This window comes from Trichosurus vulpecula, chromosome 2 (assembly GCF_011100635.1).
Source record: "Trichosurus vulpecula isolate mTriVul1 chromosome 2, mTriVul1.pri, whole genome shotgun sequence".
Taxonomy (NCBI): Eukaryota; Metazoa; Chordata; class Mammalia; order Diprotodontia; family Phalangeridae; genus Trichosurus; species Trichosurus vulpecula.
The window spans coordinates 168,183,363-168,192,909 of NC_050574.1; the positions used below are offsets into that span (position 1 = coordinate 168,183,363).

The 9,547-nt window shown below is 40.5% G+C and overlaps 1 protein-coding gene and 1 pseudogene across 1 annotated transcript; one reads left to right on the top strand and one right to left on the bottom strand.

The window, feature by feature from the left end:
* LOC118839512 (28S ribosomal protein S21, mitochondrial-like) lies at positions 1 to 410 on the top strand. Its single transcript, XM_036746980.1, has one exon. The coding sequence runs from the start codon at positions 14 to 16 to the stop codon at positions 275 to 277; it is 264 nt and encodes an 87-aa protein (XP_036602875.1). The 5' UTR covers positions 1 to 13; the 3' UTR covers positions 278 to 410.
* A 6,158-nt stretch (positions 411 to 6,568) lies between these two features.
* On the bottom strand, positions 6,569 to 7,262 carry LOC118836850 (annotated as a pseudogene).
* Between the last annotated feature and the right edge of the window lie 2,285 nt (positions 7,263 to 9,547).

The following is a 9,547-nucleotide window of genomic DNA, read 5'->3' on the forward strand; positions in this document are numbered from 1 at the left end:
TTGTCCCAAGATCATGGCAAATCACCTGAAGTTCATTGCCAGGACTGTGATGGTGCAGGAAGGCAATGAGGACGGTGCATACAGGACCCTGAACAGAATTCTTACTGTGGATGGGCTCATCGGTGATATCAAGCGGCGGAGATACTATGAGAAGCCATGTCGCCGACGACAGAGGGAGAGCTATGAGACTTGTCGGCGCATCTACAACATGGAAATGGCACGAAAAATTAACTTCCTGATGCGCAAGAATCGCTTGGATCCATGGCAGGGCTGCTGAAGCCAGCGGGGATAAAGAGATCCTGTGTGAAAACTCCCTAGTAGGCAACAGCTGTCTCTACAGGTTTCTTCTAAGAATCTAACAATTGGGGCATTCGCTTCCCTCTTTTTCCAGCCCTGCTTTCTCTTGCCATCTTTTCGATTCCAATATATTCAGATACATAAATATATGCATGCATGCGTGCATGCATGCATACCAGGTATTCACACTTTACCCCTCTGCCAATGAATGATATCATTAAATGTTCCTCCTTGCCACCATGTCTTCCTTGATGAATGGAAAACCCCACAGAACTGTGTCTTTGCCATTCTGAAACTGGGGGGCAGAGACTTCAAGATCAAATGAGTGGAATATAACACTTTATTCCATTCCTTGACCCCTAATAGTTCCCAGTAAGGAAAACTAGGGACTACAGATAAGAAAGGACCTCTACTATTGTTTGAAAAGTCATCTCTTTTCTGAATAATTTCCTAAATTGAAGAAGGGTAAGGCTCATGTAATTGTAATAAATTCTACTTCTGAAGCGTCCAACCAAACTATTGTGCTGAAATCTCTCCCCATGGGAATTCCTGTAAAACAATCCAACTTCAAAAAAAAAAGTCACTGCTAAGACTACTGTAATTCTATAAACATTCTCTTTTCCCACCCTCCAGTAGCATAATAGTTGTCATAAAGAAATGCATGTTGTTTGGACTCACCACATAACCCAAACGGCAGGAGTAAATCTGCAGAGACAGTAGACATTATTTGTCTGGTTGTCCCTCCAAGAAATGGGCTCATCCAAAAAAGCTAATATACAAGTTTATGGGAAAGGGGTCCTTAATAGGATCACATCTCCCTCAATTGCCTACCAGCCATCATAATGGTTGAAATAATCCTGATCAAAATAATTCATTTATTTGCCTGTGCTCAATTTGCTATTTGTTTCAAAACATGCTGATTTCTTAAAGAAATTTTCTGATTCTATAATCTTCCATGGCACGTCACCTCTGATTGGGTCACCAATCTATCATTGACTTCTAGACAGTGCTATTCACTGATCTCTAGGCTTAAAAAATCACCTTCATTTGGAATATTACCAGTCACAACTAGGAATTATGACAGCTAGGACAAATTTTGTTGAATAGATGTGTTACTGGGAAGGAGATTACAGCATGAACTGTTTTGTGTGTGATTTAGGTTGACTGGTGGCAAGGGTCATAAGAAATAAAGAGATAGAAAAAGAAATAAAGAGATAGAAAGACTAATTCGAGGGAGCAAATTGGACTAGGAAAGAAGACTACAAGCTAGGTACTGAAATCACTGGGGAGAAAGGAGAAGACCCTGAAGATACACAGATAATAGCAACAAGGCCCAATAGAGGACAAATTTTCAAGGCAGAGAGGTGATTGATATGTGACAATGGCAAAATTGGGGTCTGAAAATAACAGTAGGAGATACGAAGTAAGCCAAGTCCACCTCCTGACCTTGTGTGGGAAGGGGCAAGAGAGGAAGAGCAGCCAGCTTTCAGAGTGCTGAGGTATGTTTTTCAGAGAAAGCCTTTACATTAATGCATGATGATTCTAAGGTGCCAAATGGCCTATGGACCCATGCCACTCAGTGACAGATCAGGGAGTATCAGTGCGAATACTGTGTAACCCCACTAACTCCAAATAATGAATTCCACTCACACTTTCTTTAGTCCCTATCTTCCGACACTTTTTCTTTGCATTGTACCCTTTGAAGACTTCCTAGATGGTTATCCTACTCCTGACATCCTAGGCCTGTTCCTCTCACATTCTAGGCCTCTTTCTTTGAATGAGCACTGGAAGATGCCTTTGCCACTAATTCTCCTTACTGTTCTCCCACTCATCTGTCACCATTAGGCATGTGTCCATAGGCCAGTTGGCACCTCAGAATCAGTATGCATTAGTGCAAAGGCTTCCTTTCTGTGCATACATTCCTGGGAGCAGGGCATAATGGTCATAAGAACCTGGGAGGTAGAAATTGGAGGAGTGGGCAAAGGAATATGATGGTTGGGTGGGGCTGTGCTGCCTGGTGTAGAAAATATGCCTCCTACTCCCTAGATATCAATGCCTGGGGCACAATTATTAACATTCCTGACAGAAAGTACTAACTGGATTCTCAAGTGCCAACTTTTATATAAAGACTTCCCAACCCCCCTAGCTCACAGAGTCTTCCCCTTAAATCACCTCATATCTATTTGGTATATTCCTACATATGTACCTATAAGAAAAGTTTTGCCTGTGGACCCCCGATTAAGTATGTATCCCCAATCCACTTAATGAAACTGTAGTATGTATTGGGCAGATAAGAGACAATGAAGTGTTAAGGTTTTGATCCTTTAACGCTTTGAATCTGAAAGAAAATCTAGCAGTTGGAAATAAATAAGTTCACAGTTTGTAAAGGGTATGAAAACTTGAGTAAATCATACTCTTACTGAACTATTCACAAACTATAAAGAGTATGTAACTAGAAGTGGTCAATCCATAACTTGTAAAGGGCTCACCACTTTCAAATGTTGATGGGTCAATGTAAAGGAAGAGGAAAGAAATATTTCTGCTTCTTTACTCTTCTATAAGACATAATGAAGTGCCCCAATTAACTCAATGAAATTGAATATCAGTCAGTCATTTCTTGACTAAAGGATCAACTCTGTCCCTGATGGGTCCTGAGAAGGGACACAGCTTTGGCAGTAGAGAAGAGAGCCAGATTTATAAGAAGAACCCAGCTCTTGAGAGAATTATCATGCTTTGCTTTTTCTTTTGCACTTATTCCAGAAGTCAGCAGTGGAGGCTGGATTATCTTTACGATCCTGCATCCTTGTTAATGACCTCCTGCAGCAGAACAACTTGACCAGTGTAAGATGATTTACCATGAGAAGAGAAAAGAGATTGGAGCTCTATAGCTTTGGAAATGTGATTTTCCTTGCTTACTGTGTCCCTTACATCTGTTTTCTCCACTATGTGTGTACCCAATCTTTCCTACAACACTGAAAATTTTTAGAATACTTCACTCCATATTTATTGGAAGAACATTTTGTAGTTCTGATCACTCCTAGCTCAACTTACTTTTGGACTTTTCCACTTCCCCACCTACTTCCTAATGCATCTCAAAATGACTCTGCCCTTTGCTCTGCTTTCCTGATTAGTGAGTCCTTGGCTGGCAATCACCATTTCTTTAGGGGCTCCAACCATGCTGCTCCCTTCACACTCAGCTTAACTCATTTACCAGACTTCTCCAACATTCAACCAACTACCTTGCCTCCATGCAGGCTGCCCTCGCCCTCCCCAATTTTCCAGCTTTCTTTTATATTTCATCTTCCTCCTATTAGAATGAAAATTCCTTGAGAGTGGAGATCATCTTATTTGTTTATTTGTTACTTTTGTTTTGTATTTGTATCCCCAAAGTTCCTGGCAAACAATAAATGTTTGATAAATATTCCCTCTCTCTTTCTCTGTGTGTGTGTGTGTGTGTGTGTGTGTGTGTGTGTGTGTTTCTACCTCTGGATTTTTTCCTACCATTCACATTTATATATTTTAGTATCAGAAATCCATAACTACCTAGGCAAGTTAAAAGTTGTCTGGACAAATTACGGTATACCCTATAAGGAAACAAATTATGTATACAAGGAAGCCTGACTTTGCATCTCAAGAAAACCTTTATATAGAAGATAAGGTTTGACTAACTTCCTGAATTCTACATATCAACAGACCTGAAAACTTGGTAACAAAAGAATGGAAAGCTGGGCAAAAGGATCCTCCCAAATCATACTTTTAGGTAGTCTCTTAGGAGACTCTTAGGAGTCTCTTAACTTACCAGTCAGTATTGTCCTCCTTTATCCACTTCCAACCTACTTCCCATCAGCCCTTGTTGCAACTGGCCATTGTACAATCTGAACTAAGTCTACCAAATTCTCACTAGGATAAACAAAAAGATATATATCTCTATTGACCTCTGTCTCTATACATACATATGCATATATGTGTATGTGTGTGAATATATGTATATATATGTGTGTGTATATGCATAAATGTACACACACACACCCATATATTTTAAGTAATCCTGAACTCATTGAAGATGATAGGGTTACTTCCAATAGCTGTTATACTTTATAAAGATGGTTGTTGTCATTCAGTCATTTTTTTGGTCATGTCTGACTTTGTGACCTTATTTGAGGTTTTCTTGGCTAAGATATTAGAATAGTTTGCCATTTTTTTTCTCCAGCTCACTTTACATATGAGGAAACTGAGGCAAATAGGGTTAAGTGAGTTGCTCAAGATCACACAGGTACTAAGGGTCAGAGGCTGGATTTTAACTCAGGCCTTCCTGATTCCAGGTCCAGCATTCTATCTAATGTGCCACCTAGTTGACCTGAGTAGGTTGGTATATGAACATAAGGGGACAACATAGGAGCCAGCACTCAATTCTCCTTCCTTCCCTGGAGCTGGTAGATGTTATCCAATAAAACTAACCTGATTCAAATTCCCAGAGAGGTATTCTAGGAAAAGTTATTACTCCTCAAAAGTTACATGGCCTTCAGCTGAGAGAGAGGGAGGCAGCCAGCAAGCTGCCATTTAAAACGTTGTCTTCTACTAATCTTTGTGCGAGACAAGCTGCCATCCCCTCATGCCCTCCACATCCCCCACTCCATGAGATTCTCCTGACATTACTCCCTGCAAATCTCCACATACTTTTAGACCTTTCTCTCTAACTCAAATCCTATTCTTCTAGTAAAGCTCTGGAATCCTCTGTGATATTTTGGCTTGAACCTTAAAACAGCTTACCAGTTACTCACTGAGATCTGAGCTTGAACCAGAGCCCATTTTCCCCAGGCTTGTTTACTCTACAAGGCCTGCAAATCCCTTGCTAATCCCTCATAGACCTTTCTTCCTACCATCCTCCACTCTCCCTCTAGAAGAAACTGGACAATCATTAGAAAACATGATAATACAGATAAGACCATTTCTGGTACAAATCTTCTTAAACCAAATTTATGTATGGTTCCTGCCGACGTTATATATAGTCCTGCTGAGAAGACCTGTTTTTATGGACTTATAGAGGAGTAAGTCAGACAGGCATCAAACAGCTAGTGAATCTGCCCCTTGGGGAAGGTGGACCAGTTAGGATACCTTTCTATTTTAAGGTTAAGAAGACAGATGATGACTGCAACTGGAAACAAATTTAAAGCCACTTACCCGTGTGGAAAGACTGTTGGGGAAGGGAATGTTCTTCTAAAAAGGAAAAAAAAATCACATCAGAAAATGGAAAAGTACACACACACACACACACACACACACACACACACACACACAAGATGGCAACAGGAAGGATAATAACTAAGACCTAACTAGAAAATTGAAAAGGATGACATGAAGAAAGAGCAAAATAGTTCTAGGCTTAGATATAGAGATTTGTGAATTTGAAGTTACAGACATTAAGATTTTTCAAAGAGACAGGAAATAGAAAAACCAGGACAATGAGGAGATGCCCTGTAGGTAATACAACACTGATTAAAATCAATATTCAGGGTAAACAAGGCACCCTGTTTCCTGCCTCCCTTCTCCCCAGCCCCACATTTAAGAGGAGTGTGTGGAAAGAAGATACACTAATACGGTTTCTGAATCCCCAGGTGGCAGGTTTTAGGACCAATTTGTCAAAGATGGTGGGAATGAACATTAAGGCATTTTATAAAATGCCACAGCTTTTGGGGCAATGGGGATCTAGTCTTCTCACCCTGTACCCAGGTGACAGGGGAAACTTTAAAAGGGAATATGTATTTAAAATGTAGTAGGACCCAGAACTGCGGCCACTCTGCCCCCTCTCCCCATTGTGAGTGTTCAGCATGCGATTCAGAATCCCAGTTTCCCTTGGTGTTGGGACTGGAGACTGGTGATATGTAACTGGCAGCAGTGTAACAGGGGCATGCTCTAGCCAGCTAGTATTGAGTCTAGAGAGCCAATTGTTAAATCATGAGTTTGAATTGTGTGTGTGTGCGTGTGTGTGTGTGTGTTTGAGTATACTAATTTTCATCTTAATAGTATGTGTACATAAGTCTGGCCCAGTCAAGGTGCCAGTGTCCACAGCACTGGGTCAGTGAAGCCAATAATTGCCCAGTTATTCTGAGAAAGCCGGAGTTATCAGAGATGAGACTGACTCCAATCAGGGCACAGAAAATGTGGCAGGGCCGTCTTCAGATCTCTCCTGGGATCAAGGAAAGTAGGGGCTTCTGTCTTCTCTCCACTAGGTGGGCAATGCAAGGAAAGGGGTGTTGGGGTGGCCTCAGCTTTAGAAGGGGAAGTCACATGGTTGAGGAGTATTGTTGATGTATCGTTTGGGGACTATTTTCAGTGTCTCTTTTTGCCTCCCACCCCAGGGAATGAAGGGTTCAAGTGAAACTTTCAAGTGAAACCTACCCAGGCACATCCCCGGGACACAGGATTCACTGGTCTCACATCCTGAAGCTACAACCAAGCTTTCCTTTGACTTCCTGCCACTATATAGGAACACCAGGTTCTGCATACCCAGGACTGTGGAGGTGTTATTCTGGCCTGTCACCAGATACTGATCATGGACTACATGCACAGCATCTGGCTGGCTGGCACTGAGGATGGCCCTTCACAAAGTACTCTGCAATAATGGACAGTCTCCTAAGGCCAGACTGCCAAATGAGGTGGCACACAGAGGACTGGTAAGTTTGAAACCTGAAATACTTACCTTCTTTCCTTAGTGGTGCAAAGGAAAGTGGCATGCCATGATGCATGGCACAGATGGGCTTCTACTCAGTGCTGGAATGCTTCAAGATACAGGTCAAGTACACCTTGTTGGCAAGGTCAGCCAGTGCCTTGGGATGGCTGGGTATGAGCTGGGTATGGTACCTGGCACTGTGAATGGACTCCAGTGTAGTTAGGCTGGCAGAGACTTTCACATGGAAGTCCTGGATCCAATGCATATTACTCTTGTTGACACCCACAAAGTCCATGACCTTCCTCCTTGATGTGAGAAAATTTACTCAAAATGTAACATCTCATAATCAGCAAATTTGTTGATTGTGGTGGTAGTTCTTGCCCTTCATACTTAAGACCAAAATGATATCAGTGTGTTCAACTGTGACTGATCAGACCAATACAAGTTCAAAAGAATCTACTACAGTTTGGGCACAATTAGTTCATGTGAACATTTGGAGTGGAGATGTCTCTAAATTTGCACATCTTACATTTCTTTTGAGCTACTGCAATTCTATTTTGCTCATAGAGCATGCACCTTCTTTGATGCAGGCATACCATGCTGAGTGGTCCTGTGCCAGTGTTTCCCATGTCCCACAATTAATTCCAAAGTTTTTCAGAAAGACCTTGAGAATGTCCTTGTGTCACTTCTTCTGAGCTCTTTATGAGCATTTGTCTTCTGTGAGTTCTCCTTAAAATAGTCTTTAAGGTACATGTACATTTGGCATTCAAACAACACAGACAGTCCATTGGAGTTGCACTCTGCAGTAGAGTTTGAATGCTTGGCAATTCAGCTCAAGAAAAGACCCCGGGGTCTGTTATCTTGTCTTGCTAGGTGATCTTCAGAATCTTCATACAACAAATCAAATTAAGTGATTCAGTTTCCCGGCATGTCACTGGGGTACTGTCCAGGTTTCACAGACATATGGCAATGAGATCAGCACAGTGGCTCTGCAGCCCTTTCAGTTTGGAAGGCAGACTAATACCCTTTCTCTACCACACTTTCTTCCAGAGTTTCCCAAACACTGAACTAACTCTGGCAAAGTGTGCATCAACCTTATCATATACATGTGCATCCCTGGAAAGTATATGGCCAAGGTAAATGGACTTATCCACAGCATTCAAAATTTTTTCCATTTGTAGTAACCAAGGGTTCAATGTATGGATGGTGCACTGCCAGCTGGTGGAGAACCTCTGTTTTGTTTGTGTTGATTGTGGGGCCAAAATTAGCACAAGCAGTAGAGAATCAATCCATACTTTGTTTCATCTCAGCCTCAGAGGCTGCATTGCATACATAATCATTGGTGAACAAAAAATCGCACTTCAATACCCCCACCACTTTAGTCTTGGCATAATAGTTTTTTCAAGTTAAATAGATTAGCATCAATGAGGGAGCCGACCTTGATGCTGTTTTCATCCTTGTTGAAGGCATTTGACGATGTTGATAAAAACATGCTAAAAACATGGGAGCAAACACAGAGCTCTGCTTCATTTCATTGATGACTGGAAAGGTGTAAGAGTATCATCCATTATCCAGAACCCATGCAAGCATGCTGTCATGAAACTGGCATTCACTATTTATGAACTTCTATGGGCAATCAAATTTTGCCATGATTTTCTTTTGAATTTATGAATTAAACGAGCATTTCCATAATATAGTACAACAAAAGGATGAATGCTTATGAAACAGAAATCCAATATGTACAACTTGCTATTCCTTTTAAATACACAACAAAGTTATGTAGTTTTCCTTCCCTCTTTTTTCTTCCCCCCCCACTCCCCACCTTAGAGATGGCTACCATTAGATACAAATAGGTATACACACATATGTGTGCATATACATGTGAGTATGTATGTATATGTAAAATTATTCCATACATACTTCTATTTTTCAGTTCTTTCTCTGGATGCAAATAGTGTCTTTCTTCATATACCCTTAATAATTAATTTAGGTATTTATAAGTCAAAATAATGTATTCACTCAAAGTCATCATTAAAATAATATTGCTGTTACTATATATAATGTTCTCTTTGTTCTGTTCATTTTGCTCTTCACTATTTTGTGAGAGTCTTTCCATATTTTTCTAAGATCATTGAGCTCATCATTTCTTATACCACAGTAATATTCCATCACAATCATACACCACAACTTGTTCAGCCATTCCCCAGTTGATGGGCAACCTTGCAATTTCCAGTTCTTTGACATCAAAAAGAGGACTACTTAAAATCTTTTAGAACATATAGATTATTTTCCTTTTTCCCTAATCATCTTTGCAAATAGACCAAGTATTGGTATTGCTGGATCAAAAGGCATAGGTAATTTAATAACTCTTTGGGCATAATTCCAAATTACTCTCCAAAATTGTTGGATCAGTTCCCAATTCCACCAACAATGAATTAGTGTCCCAATTTTTCCACATCCCCTCCAACATTTGTCGCTTTTCTCTTCAGTACTTTTAGCTAAGTTTATAGGTATAAAATGATATCACAAGGTTGTTTTAATTTTTGGTTTTCTAATCAATAATGATTTAGAGCATTTTCC